Below are 14539 nucleotides of genomic sequence, written 5' to 3' on the forward strand. Positions count from 1 at the left end.
GTTTTCAAAGGTTAACGCTGCTAACAATCATTAGGATTAAGGTATAACTGATGAATAATTAACCACTCTTTTACTGGGTTTTCAAAGGTTAACGCTGCTAACAATCATTAGGATTAAGGTATAACTGATGAATAATTAACCACTCTTTTACTGGGTTTTCAAAGGTTAACGCTGCTAACAATCATTAGGATTAAGGTATAACTGATGAATAATTAACCACTCCTTTACTGGGTTTTCAAAGGTTAACGCTGCTAACAATCATTAGGATTAAGGTATAACTGATGAATAAATTAACCACTCTTTTACTGGGGTTTCAAAGGTTAACGCTGCTAACAATCTTTAGGATTAAGGTATAACTGATGAATAATTAACCACTCTTTTACTGCGTTTTCAAAGGTTAACGCTGCTAACAATCATGAGGATTAAGGTATAACTGATGAATAATTAACCACTCTTTTACTGCGTTTTCAAAGGTTAACGCTGCTAACAATCATTAGGATTAAGGTATAACTGATGAATAATTAACCACTCTTTTACTGCGTTTTCAAAGGTTAACGCTGCTAACAATCATTAGGATTAAGGTATAACTGATGAATAATTAACCACTCTTTTACTGGGTTTTCAAAGGTTAACGCTGCTAACAATCATTAGGATTAAGGTATAACTGATGAATAATTAACCACTCCTTTACTGGGTTTTCAAAGGTTAACGCTGCTAACAATCATTAGGATTAAGGTATAACTGATGAATAATTAACCACTCTTTTACTGGGGTTTCAAAGGTTAACGCTGCTAACAATCATTAGGATTAAGGTATAACTGATGAATAATTAACCACTCCTTTACTGGGTTTCAAAGGTTAACGCTGCTAACAATCTTTAGGATTAAGGTATAACTGATGAATAATTAACCACTCTTTTACTGGGTTTTCAAAGGTTAACGCTGCTAACAATCATTAGGATTAAGGTATAACTGATGAATAATTAACCACTCTTTTACTGGGGTTTCAAAGGTTAACGCTGCTAACAATCATTAGGATTAAGGTATAACTGATGAATAATTAACCACTCTTTTACTGGGTTTTCAAAGGTTAACGCTGCTAACAATCATGAGGATTAAGGTATAACTGATGAATAATTAACCACTCTTTTACTGGGTTTTCAAAGGTTAACGCTGCTAACAATCGTCAGGATTAAGGTATAACTGATGAATAATTAACCACTCTTTTACTGGGGTTTCAAAGGTTAACGCTGCTAACAATCATTAGGATTAAGGTATAACTGATGAATAATTAACCACTCTTTTACTGGGGTTTCAAAGGTTAACGCTGCTAACAATCATTAGGATTAAGGTATAACTGATGAATAATTAACCACTCTTTTACTGGGTTTTCAAAGGTTAACGCTGCTAACAATCATTAGGATTAAGGTATAACTGATGAATAATTAACCACTCTTTTACTGCGTTTTCAAAGGTTAACGCTGCTAACAATCATTAGGATTAAGGTATAACTGATGAATAATTAACCACTCTTTTACTGCGTTTTCAAAGGTTAACGCTGCTAACAATCATGAGGATTAAGGTATAACTGATGAATAATTAACCACTCTTTTACTGCGTTTTCAAAGGTTAACGCTGCTAACAATCATTAGGATTAAGGTATAACTGATGAATAATTAACCACTCTTTTACTGGGTTTTCAAAGGTTAACGCTGCTAACAATCATTAGGATTAAGGTATAACTGATGAATAATTAACCACTCTTTTACTGGGTTTTCAAAGGTTAACGCTGCTAACAATCATTAGGATTAAGGTATAACTGATGAATAATTAACCACTCCTTTACTGGGTTTTCAAAGGTTAACGCTGCTAACAATCATTAGGATTAAGGTATAACTGATGAATAATTAACCACTCTTTTACTGGGGTTTCAAAGGTTAACGCTGCTAACAATCATTAGGATTAAGGTATAACTGATGAATAATTAACCACTCTTTTACTGCGTTTTCAAAGGTTAACGCTGCTAACAATCATGAGGATTAAGGTATAACTGATGAATAATTAACCACTCTTTTACTGCGTTTTCAAAGGTTAACGCTGCTAACAATCATTAGGATTAAGGTATAACTGATGAATAATTAACCACTCTTTTACTGCGTTTTCAAAGGTTAACGCTGCTAACAATCATTAGGATTAAGGTATAACTGATGAATAATTAACCACTCTTTTACTGGGTTTTCAAAGGTTAACGCTGCTAACAATCATTAGGATTAAGGTATAACTGATGAATAATTAACCACTCCTTTACTGGGTTTTCAAAGGTTAACGCTGCTAACAATCATTAGGATTAAGGTATTACTGATGAATAATTAACCACTCTTTTACTGGGGTTTCAAAGGTTAACGCTGCTAACAATCATTAGGATTAAGGTATAACTGATGAATAATTAACCACTCCTTTACTGGGTTTCAAAGGTTAACGCTGCTAACAATCTTTAGGATTAAGGTATAACTGATGAATAATTAACCACTCTTTTACTGGGTTTTCAAAGGTTAACGCTGCTAACAATCATTAGGATTAAGGTATAACTGATGAATAATTAACCACTCTTTTACTGGGGTTTCAAAGGTTAACGCTGCTAACAATCATTAGGATTAAGGTATAACTGATGAATAATTAACCACTCTTTTACTGGGTTTTCAAAGGTTAACGCTGCTAACAATCATGAGGATTAAGGTATAACTGATGAATAATTAACCACTCTTTTACTGGGTTTTCAAAGGTTAACGCTGCTAACAATCGTCAGGATTAAGGTATAACTGATGAATAATTAACCACTCTTTTACTGGGGTTTCAAAGGTTAACGCTGCTAACAATCATTAGGATTAAGGTATAACTGATGAATAATTAACCACTCTTTTACTGGGGTTTCAAAGGTTAACGCTGCTAACAATCATTAGGATTAAGGTATAACTGATGAATAATTAACCACTCTTTTACTGGGTTTTCAAAGGTTAACGCTGCTAACAATCATTAGGATTAAGGTATAACTGATGAATAATTAACCACTCTTTTACTGGGGTTTCAAAGGTTAACGCTGCTAACAATCATTAGGATTAAGGTATAACTGATGAATAATTAACCACTCTTTTACTGGGTTTTCAAAGGTTAACGCTGCTAACAATCATTAGGATTAAGGTATAACTGATGAATAATTAACCACTCTTTTACTGGGGTTTCAAAGGTTAACGCTGCTAACAATCATTAGGATTAAGGTATAACTGATGAATAATTAACCACTCTTTTACTGGGTTTTCAAAGGTTAACGCTGCTAACAATCATTAGGATTAAGGTATAACTGATGAATAATTAACCACTCTTTTACTGGGGTTTCAAAGGTTAACGCTGCTAACAATCATTAGGATTAAGGTATAACTGATGAATAATTAACCACTCTTTTACTGGGTTTTCAAAGGTTAACGCTGCTAACAATCATTAGGATTAAGGTATAACTGATGAATAATTAACCACTCTTTTACTGGGTTTTCAAAGGTTAACGCTGCTAACAATCATTAGGATTAAGGTATAACTGATGAATAATTAACCACTCTTTTACTGGGTTTTCAAAGGTTAACGCTGCTAACAATCATTAGGATTAAGGTATAACTGATGAATAATTAACCACTCTTTTACTGCGTTTTCAAAGGTTAACGCTGCTAACAATCATTAGGATTAAGGTATAACTGATGAATAATTAACCACTCTTTTACTGGGGTTTCAAAGGTCAACGCTGCTAACAATCATTAGGATTAAGGTATAACTGATGAATAATTAACCACTCCTTTACTGGGTTTTCAAAGGTTAACGCTGCTAACAATCATTAGGATTAAGGTATAACTGATGAATAATTAACCACTCTTTTACTGGGTTTTCAAAGGTTAACGCTGCTAACAATCATTAGGATTAAGGTATAACTGATGAATAATTAACCACTCTTTTACTGGGGTTTCAAAGGTTAACGCTGCTAACAATCATTAGGATTAAGGTATAACTGATGAATAATTAACCACTCTTTTACTGGGTTTTCAAAGGTTAACGCTGCTAACAATCATTAGGATTAAGGTATAACTGATGAATAATTAACCACTCTTTTACTGGGGTTTCAAAGGTTAACGCTGCTAACAATCATTAGGATTAAGGTATAACTGATGAATAATTAACCACTCTTTTACTGGGGTTTCAAAGGTTAACGCTGCTAACAATCATTAGGATTAAGGTATAACTGATGAATAATTAACCACTCTTTTACTGGGTTTTCAAAGGTTAACGCTGCTAACAATCATTAGGATTAAGGTATAACTGATGAATAATTAACCACTCTTTTACTGGGGTTTCAAAGGTTAACGCTGCTAACAATCATTAGGATTAAGGTATAACTGATGAATAATTAACCACTCTTTTACTGGGGTTTCAAAGGTTAACGCTGCTAACAATCATTAGGATTAAGGTATAACTGATGAATAATTAACCACTCTTTTACTGGGGTTTCAAAGGTTAACGCTGCTAACAATCATTAGGATTAAGGTATAACTGATGAATAATTAACCACTCTTTTACTGGGGTTTCAAAGGTTAACGCTGCTAACAATCATTAGGATTAAGGTATAACTGATGAATAATTAACCACTCGTTTACTGGGGTTTCAAAGGTTAACGCTGCTAACAATCATTAGGATTAAGGTATAACTGATGAATAATTCACCACTCGTTTACTGGGTTTTCAAAGGTTAACGCTGCTAACAATCATTAGGATTAAGGTATAACTGATGAATAATTCACCACTCGTTTACTGGGGTTTCAAAGGTTAACGCTGCTAACAATCATTAGGATTAAGGTATAACTGATGAATAATTAACCACTTTTACCCCGTGTCGTTCTTAAAATTCATTACCTTCGCCACCAAAGGTGCACGGAGGTTATGTTTTCACCCCTGTCTGTTTGTTTGTTACTTGGCAAAATTTTTTGCCAATTATGTTGATCACTCCGGTTTGTGTGTTTATTTGTTTGTCCGCTCACTTATACTTGCCTACAGGTCACAATTTTAGACCGATCTTCATGAAACTTCACCAAACGGTAGAGTTCGTGGTCCGACAAAATCCTGTATAATTTTAAGGTCAAAAGGTCAACATTGGCCAAATTTCTAAAATCATCAATTTTCTTTGGCAAAATCATAAATTTTCATCCAATTGACTTGAAAATAGAGCAGCATTAGCATAGGGCCTCACTGAATTGCGAAACCAACTTTTTTGAGGTCAAAAGGTCAAAGGTCAACTCTAGGTCAAACTCCTAAAATCATCAATTTTCATCTAAAAATCATCACTTTCCATCATATTGACCCGAGCTTTGATCAAGATCGTCAATTTTGATCATGATGAAATTGCAGCCTTGTTTTCGGGGGAGGTGGGGCGGTGGATTTTGCAAGTATCGTGCTCTGCATGACGTCTTCTTGTCTGTCTGCTTGTCTGTTTGTGAAGAAAATGTCTCAAAACGGACAAAATTTGGCAGAAATGTAGCGTATTTGGCAAGGACAAAACGATTCGATTTTGGTGAAGATCCGGATCCGGCTACTAGAATTTCTTAAATGATTCTTCACCATTGGGAGATGGGGCCAAAAACGATACATAGCAGGATATCTCAAAAAGTTGTGGACGGATTTGGACGAAACTTGGTGGACAGATTGTGTGTCTGACACGGACAAATAGATTCGATTTTGGTGAAGATCTGAATGTGGATTCACAAATGAGAATTATTTAATTTCTTAAGTGATTTTTCACCATTGGGAGATCGGGCCAAAAACGATACATAGAAGGATATCCCAAAAACTTATGGATGAATTTGGACGAAACTTGGTGGACAGGTTGTGTGTCTGACAACGAAGAATCGATTCAATTTTGGTGAAGATCTGGATCCTGATCCGGCTAGTATAATTTTTAAAGTGATTTTTCACCATTGAGTGATATGGCCAACCAGGCGGACGTTTGCTCTCTTCTGAGTGTCGTTCTAGTTCATGTTTGTTTTTATTATAATATACTGTTGGGGCATTCTTGCAGAGTGCAAGCAGATACTGGGGTGCATCCTCCATGCAGACATAATAAATATATGCTTGTTATACATTTGATTAAGTGTTTTGTGAAAAAGATATTTTTTGATGAACTGGATTGTGGCTGCATTCTGCAAGCAGCTAAATAAATTAAGTAAATGTAGAATGAGCGATAAGAATGAGCTCTTTATTTAACAGCTTACAGCTATGTAATGTAAAAAGTTGAAAAGAAACAAAATAAAACTATTGTTAACATTCTAATGGGTTTCGAGGCAACGCCGAGAGGACTTTTGATTATAAATGGAGGAGACAAGCATTAATTGGTGGAACTGGAACTTGCAAACCGAAGTGGAAAACAAACATTGTTTGTCATATTCTTGTAGCGGTTGGCAAGATGCAACGACAACATCAGAACCAAATATCGTTATCAGCGTATGTTAGGTTAGCATTTTACCTTTTTGGTATGTTGATTGAATCTAGATTAGCAATGATTGTGTAATAGGCTGCTAGAGAAACAGCGGTTCTGTATCTGACCTGGGTTCACATTCCCAAACTGACGATAAACTTAAGGATCGGTGATCAACTGCAGCCACTCCATCGTCTTTGATCACCTGACACTCCGAGAACAGGGAAAAGCTCCGCTGGCTGATTTTTGTTTACGGATATTTAAACAGTTTTGTGATATTGTAGCGGTTACCACTGGATGCACACAATCGCCTTGCACCGGCCAGAACACGGCCAGACGCGCCTCTCCCGGGCATGCCCGGACTCACTGTTCCCGGGCACGCCCGAACCTCCCGGGCACGCCCGGTCTCGTCTTTCCCGGGCATGCCCAGAGCGTCCGGGCATGCCCGCTATCGCCTTTCCAGGGCTCACCCAGAGCGTCCGGGCATGCCCGCTCTCGCCTTTCCAGTGCTCGTCCAGAGCGCCCGGGCACGCCCAGCCTCGACTTGCCAGGCCGCAGCCAAACACGCCCGGGCAGGTCCAGACTCGCCTTTCCAAGGCTCGCCCTTGACACCCGGGCATGCCCGGTATAGCTTTTGCCAGGCAAACTTCCCGACATAAATGTATATATATATTGCTGCCCGATAAACGGGCTTTTGTCAGAATACCTGAGCTGTTTTGTTTCAATGAAGCAACTCGGACGAATTCCGTCTTTGGTCGCGTCAATTCTTTCGACTCGCGTTGGAGCGCAGCTCCTTCAATATATCCTTTTTATACAAGGCCTAGACTCGTGGAAGAGCAAGGACACATAACAGGTCAGGACACACACAACATAGCAAAAGGAAAAGCAGGAGGCAGGGGAAATGCCCACAGCAGAGGGCGAAAGTCAACGGAGCTGGACAAACAAGAGATGCAGATAATGATGAGGAGTAAGGGAAAACGCAAGGGATGAACAAGATGGACGCATAAGGAACGTTTTGTGAAGGGTGCGGGGTGGTTTAATGGGAGTAGAAAAGATAATGATTTTGGATGGGGGATGGTGGTGAACAGCTCTCTTGAAAACTTGGAAGTGTTACGGATTCGGCCCTAAGGGTTGTTGTGATGATTATTGTTGTTGATTCTAAGTATTCTGGTGATTGTGGTTGAAGGGAAAGGGTTATTATCGTTAAAAGATTTAAAAGCGCTCCTGGTAAAATGTGGCCGAAAATCCGGATCGTGACCGGAAGAGGTGGAGCAAAGGGAAAAAGAGGCGGGAGGACATCACAAAGAGACGTGGTGGTTGAAGCTCCGGTCCGAGCGTTCGACGTACAGTGCGAGTGAACTTTGCGTCCTTGAAGGGAAGTTCGGGCGATAAGAAATATCGCCGGAGTGCGTGGAGCCTGTGTCGTCGGGGTATTCTCATTGAGGTTCCGGAGGATCCGGGCCTCAAACCCCGGGTTGGAGTGAAAGCCGTCCGCTATCTTCGCTACGCGAGCAACCTGCAGTGAACAGGTTTTTGTCGTGTCGGCTGGGCATTATTCCCCGGTGGTCTGCCGGGGACGGCTGTGCCAGAAAGGGGCACGTGAGAATTATACGGAGGCTCGCGGATGGAACCGCAACGTGTACGTCGGAGCGCGTCTTTGTGAGGTTCCTTTCCACCGCTGTGTGGCTGGGTGCTGAGCACGTGACCTCGGGGTCGTCTCGCTCGCCTACGCCTCAATTGACCATCGGGCCTTGACTCCCCGATCGCGGGAGCGCACAGAGACATTGGGACTTCGCCTTGGAGGGGTGCAGAGACATTGGGGGAGGTGCCGTGAGTGTGGGGTTAAGGGGCTTGACCAGGATATCATCGTAAGATTTGAAAGTAGGGGTGATTGCCCCCTTTGTTGTATGGCTCTTTGTGTGTGATTTATAATATATTATTGTTTGTTTATAACCTGGTGTGGTTGCATTATTGATTTGACTGTTTCATTTGCTGGTTCCATTGAGGGTTTCATTATTTGCTGGATTTCAACCAAGGATAACACATCTTTCTGCCAGGGACCCTCTCGGGGTTCGGAGGTCCACCGAGACCAGAGGTAAGGGGGGGACCCCGTAACAGAAGGAAGAATGAGATTTAAAAGAGTGTGGAATGCGGTTCCACAGATGGGGAAAAAGAAGAAAAAATAAGTGGAGATGAGCAGAGGTTCTGCATTTAGGCAGTTTTACTGGGGAGGGGTTGCTGGTGGACCACGTGCATCCTACAGATACATGGAGGGGTTGCTGGTGGACCACGTGCATCCTGCAGATACATGGAGGGGTTGCTGGTGGACCACGTGCATCCTACAGATACATGGAGGGGTTGCTGGTGGACCACGTGCATCCTGCAGATACATGGAGGGGTTGCTGGTGGACAGCGTGCATCCTACAGATACATGGAGGGGTTGCTGGTGGACCACGTGCATCCTACAGATACATGGAGGGGTTGCTGGTGGACCACGTGCATCCTACAGATACATGGAGGGGTTGCTGGTGGACCACGTGCATCCTACAGATACATGGAGGGGTTGCTGGTGGACCACGTGCATCCTACAGATACATGGAGGGGTTGGGGAAGAACAGAGCATGGAGATGGCAGAGAGTGCAAGACCAAAAAAGTAGTGGAAGAAGACAGAGAGACCAACGACCTGTCGGCGATGGCGGAATTATAGGCGAATATTCTCCGCTTCATCACGAGAGATTGCAATGATATTGAACGCCTTGGTTTCCATGGCAACAAGCTGATGAAGATGTGAGGCAGGGGAACCATCTCAGAGGGGAGAGTAGTACTCTATCAAGCTGTGGATGAAGGCCCTGTCGGTGTATATGGGTTCTGGTGTGCCGTGGAATATATGCAGCATAGCAGGATACCTCAAAAGGTTATGGACAGATTCAAACGAAACTTTGTGGACAGGTTGGGTGTGCGACAAGGAAGGATCAATTCAATTTTGGTGAAGATCCGAATCCGGATCAGATAATATTTTAAGTGATTGTTCACCATTGCGTGTTAGGGTTAGAATTATATATAGCATGATATTTCAAAACACTGTGGACGCGTTATGATAAAACCAGGTGAACGAGTTGGTTAGGGGACAAGAACAAGCCGATTCGAGTTTGGTTCAGGTCCGGGTTCAGGTCCGGATCCAGATCCACCCTATCAGCGAGACGCAAACTGTTCAGCCTGGTGGAGGTGTGCGCTCTACCGAGGGATGTTCTAGTTTGTTTCTGTGTTTTGTGGATAGAGGTGTGAAAATGAGAGGATGTCAAATGAGGGTGGCCCAGAACACACCTTTTCACCCGACTCACACGACTGTGCTATTACTATTGCAGTCCAGCCTGCAGCTTTGAACACTCCCTGGTGCACACTCCTGAGTGAACATAAACCAATTAAATGTTATCATATTCCTGCAGCTAAGCTGCCAATTATCATCGGTCCTTACCAAGGGACTATCGAGCACTTGCTCCTTCGTCTCATATGCCTTGCCATCTTGAATCGAATCCTCAAGAATCTGTGTTTCTGCGTTGAGTTGTTCATCACTCTGGGACAGCCCACTGGCATAATGATCTGGGACGACGAGGCACTGTACAGCCTCCCACCTGTTAATGAAAAACAAAATCAGGAAGAAAATAAGAATCCAGATCTCAAAACTATGTGTGAATGGGCTGTGGGCCCATGGAAGGGTAAGCTCTCTGAAGTCACAAGTCCAGTTGCTTCCTCAATGACATGTTATGCCAGGCAGGTGAGTGAGTGACACACTCATCAATGACCGCATGCATGGAATAAGTGATGTTAGTGCAAAGATGAACAAGAAGGTTCAGTGTGTCGTCTTTGCTCACCAATTAAAGAAAAAAACATTCCAAAAAGCTTCCACCCTTCATCTCGACCCAGCTCCAAAAAGCTTCCACCCTTCATCTCGACCCAGCTCCAAAAAGCTTCCACACTTCATCTCGACCCAGCTCCAAAAAGCTTCCACCCTTCATCTCGACCCAGCTCCAAAAAGCTTCCACCCTTCATCTCGACCCAGCTCCAAATAGCTTCCACCCTTCATCTCTACCCAACTCCAAAAAGCTTCCACACTTCATCTCGACCCAGCTCCAAAAAGCTTCCACCCTTCATCTCGACCCAGCTCCAAATAGCTTCCACCCTTCATCTCTACCCAACTCCAAAAAGCTTCCACCCTTCATCTCGACCCAGCTCCAAAAAGCTTCCACCCTTCATCTCGACCCAGCTCCAAAAAGCTTCCACCCTTCATCTCGACCCAGATCCAAAAAGCTTCCACCCTTCATCTCGACCCAGCTCCAAAAAGCTTCCACACTTCATCTCGACCCAGCTCCAAAATGCTTCCACCCTTCATCTCGACCCAGCTCCAAAAAGCTTCCACCCTTCATCTCGACCCAGCTCCAAAATGCTTCCACCCTTCCAAGGGTGGCTTTTTGGAGCTGGGTCGAGATGAAGGGTGGAAGCTTTTTGGAGCTGGGTCAAGATGAAGGGTGGAAGCTTTTTGGATCTGGGTCGAGATGAAGGGTGGAAGCTTTTTGGAGCTGGGTCGAGATGAAGGGTGGAAGCATTTTGGAGCTGGGTCGAGATGAAGGGTGGAAGCTTTTTGGAGCTGGGTCAAGATGAAGGGTGGAAGCTTTTTGGATCTCGGTCGAGATGAAGGGTGGAAGCTTTTTGGAGGTCATCTGCCATTTCAAGGTCATCTGCCATCTGCTTGGAAATCTGCCAACATCACCGCTTTGCACAAAAAAGGTGCAAAAACAGATCCCAGCAACTACAGACCAATCAGCCTTCTCCCAATTATCAGCAAAGTCATGGAATCCATCATTGCTTCAGATATGAAATCTTTCCTCTTCTCCAATGGCTTGATCTCTGATCATCAATTTGGTTTCAGACCTGGTCACTCTACTCTGGACATGCTGCTTCTGCTTTCTCAACAATGGATGGAGGTCCTCAATGCCAAACAGGAAATTAGAGCTGTCTCCCTTGACATATCACATGCCTTCGATACGGTCTGGCACCCCGCTCTGCTCACCAAACTCTCCTCTTTTGGTATCCATGGAAATCTCCACGCATGGCTGGCGGACTTCCTCTCTAGTCGTAGTCAACGTGTGGCCCTGAATGGGTTTCTCTCATCTCCTCTTCCTGTTCAGGCTGGAGTTCCCCAAGGCAGTGTTCTGGGCACTGTGCTTTTTCTGGTCTTCATCAATGATCTCTCTGACTCTCTTGAAAACCCTCTCTATCTCTTTGCTGATGACTCTACTCTCTGTCGCTCCATTCTTCATCCCTCAGATCGGCAGTCTGCAGCCTCCTCACTCTCTGCAGACCTGGACAAAATCACAGACTGGGCAAACAAGTGGAACATGTCTTTCAATCCTGACAAATCTCACACTCTTACGATGTCTCTCCGAAAAGACGGACTGGACAACCCTCCCATCCACTTTCTGAATAATCCTTTCCAAGAAGTTCTGTCACTCAAGCTTTTGGGTCTCACTATCTGCCATGATCTTTCCTGGGAAAACCACATTTCAAATCTGGCCTCCAAAGCCAGTCGCCGACTGGGCATCCTCCGTCGTGCGAAGTCCTTCCTTGGCACACCTGAGCTCCTCACCACATACAAGGCTTTCATCCGCAGCTCATTGGAATACTGCTCTCCCCTCTGGGCTGGTGCTCCTGCCTCACACCTAGCTCGTCTTCACGCTGTTGAAACCAAAGCATTCAGAATCATTGGAATCTCCCACGATGAAGCTAACTCCAAGGGCCTTTCACTCACTCACCGCAGGCAGGTTGGTGGTCTTTCCGTCTTCTACCGACTCCTCTCTGGCCTTGCCCCCCCAGCTCTCTCTGGGCTCTGTCCCCCAAATATTCCTACAGGTCGCACAAGATCTGCCTGCAACCCTCTTATGGTTAAACTGCCAAAATCAAGACTTTCTGCTCACCTTCACTCCTTCATTCCTCTTTTCTCCCGCCTCTGGAACAAACTCCCTCACTCTCTTCAATCCCACTCCACCCTCCAGGTCTTTAAAATAGCTGTTCACCACCATCTCTTATCTTCCCCCATCCAAAACCTTGATCTTTTCTATCCCCGCTAATTTCACCCCAATTCCACTTTTTTGAAATACCAACTTCTGTCCTGGAAGTCCTTGGTGTCCTTGTGTTTTATACTTCTCCCACCCCCCCCCCCCCCACCCCCTTCCCACGCCTCCTCCCCCCAAGCCCTCTCCCTCACACACATCTCCCTGCTCTTAAATGTTGTGTGCTCTCAAGTGTTTGTGTGCTTCCCCTTCTCTTGTCTTCCGCTCCCTCTTTTTATATATTTTGTTTGTCTGGTTGATTTGTTTGTGAAGTAAATGTCAGCTCTTTCACGAGCCTCGATTCAGTATAGGAAAAAAAAAAAAAAAAACCCAAAAAAAACAACCCTTCATCTCGACCCAGATCCAAAAGGCTTCCACCCTTCATCTCGACCCAGCTCCAAAAAGCTTCCACCCTTCATCTCTACCCAGCTCCAAAAAGCTTCCACCCTTCATCTCAACCCAGCTCCAAAAAGCTTCCACCCTTCATCTCGACCCAGCTCCAAAAAGCTTCCACCCTTCATCTCGACCCAGATCCAAAAAGCCTCCACCCTTCATCTCGACCCAGCTCCAAAAAGCTTCCACCCTTCATCTCGACCCAGCTCCAAAAAGCTTCCACACTTCATCTCGACCCAGCTCCAAAAAGCTTCCACCCTTCATCTCAACCCAGCTCCAAAAAGCTTCCACCCTTTATCTCGACCCAGCTCCAAAAAGCTTCCACCCTTCATCTCAACCCAGCTCCAAAAAGCTTCCACCCTTCATCTCGACCCAGCTCCAAAAAGCTTCCACCCTTCATCTCGACCCAGCTCCAAAAAGCTTCCACACTTCATCTCGACCCAGCTCCAAAAAGCCTCCACCCTTCATCTCGACCCAGCTCCAAAAAGCCTCCAGACTTCATCTCGACCCAGCTCCAAAAAGCTTCCACCCTTCATCTCGACCCAGCTCCAAAAAGCTTCCACCCTTCATCTCGACCCAGCTCCAAAAAGCTTCCACACTTCATCTCGACCCAGCTCCAAAAAGCCTCCACCCTTCATCTCGACCCAGCTCCAAAAAGCTTCCACCCTTCATCTCGACCCAGCTCCAAAAAGCTTCCACCCTTCATCTCGACCCAGCTCCAAAAAGCTTCCACACTTCATCTCGACCCAGCTCCAAAAAGCTTCCACAATTCATCTCAACCCAGCTCCAAAAAGCCTCCACCCTTCATCTCGACCCAGCTCCAAAAAGCTTCCACCCTTCATCTCGACCCAGCTCCAAAAAGCTTCCACACTTCATCTCGACCCAGCTCCAAAAAGCTTCCACCCTTTATCTCGACCCAGCTCCAAAAAGCTTCCACCCTTCATCTCGACCCAGATCCAAAAAGCTTCCACCCTTCATCTCGACCCAGCTCCAAAAAGCTTCCACCCTTCATCTCGACCCAGATCCAAAAAGCCTCCACCCTTCATCTCGACCCAGCTCCAAAAAGCTTCCACCCTTCATCTCGACCCAGCTCCAAAAAGCTTCCACCTTTCATCTCAACCCAGCTCCAAAAAGCTTCCACCCTTCATCTTGACCCAGCTCCAAAAAGCTTCCACACTTCATCTCGACCCAGCTCCAAAAAGCTTCCACCCTTCATCTCGACCCAGCTCCAAAAAGCTTCCACCCTTTATCTCAACCCAGCTCCAAAAAGCTTCCACCCTTCATCTCAACCCAGCTCCAAAAAGCTTCCACCCTTTATCTCAACCCAGCTCCAAAAAGCTTCCACCCTTTATCTCAACCCAGCTCCAAAAAGCTTCCACCCTTCATCTCAACCCAGCTCCAAAAAGCTTCCACCTTTCATCTCAACCCAGCTCCAAAAAGCTTCCACCCTTCATCTCAACCCAGCTCCAAAAAGCTTCCACCTTTCATCTCAACCCAGCTCCAAAAAGCTTCCACCCTTTATCTCAACCCAGCTCC

At 43.2% G+C, this 14539-nt stretch overlaps 1 protein-coding gene across 1 annotated transcript in view; it reads right to left on the bottom strand.

Moving 5' to 3' along the window:
* CFAP251 (cilia and flagella associated protein 251) overlaps nucleotides 1–14539 on the bottom strand; it is a 173872-nt gene that overhangs the window by 136070 nt on the left and 23263 nt on the right. The window contains exon 3 of the mRNA XM_068119135.2: nucleotides 9979–10135. Within this exon, the coding sequence (XP_067975236.2) occupies nucleotides 9979–10135 (157 nt within the window). The remainder of the gene's footprint in view (nucleotides 1–9978; nucleotides 10136–14539) is intronic.

Source organism: Myxine glutinosa, chromosome 6 (assembly GCF_964187855.1).
Source record: "Myxine glutinosa chromosome 6, kmMyxGlut1.1, whole genome shotgun sequence".
NCBI lineage: Eukaryota > Metazoa > Chordata > Myxini > Myxiniformes > Myxinidae > Myxine > Myxine glutinosa.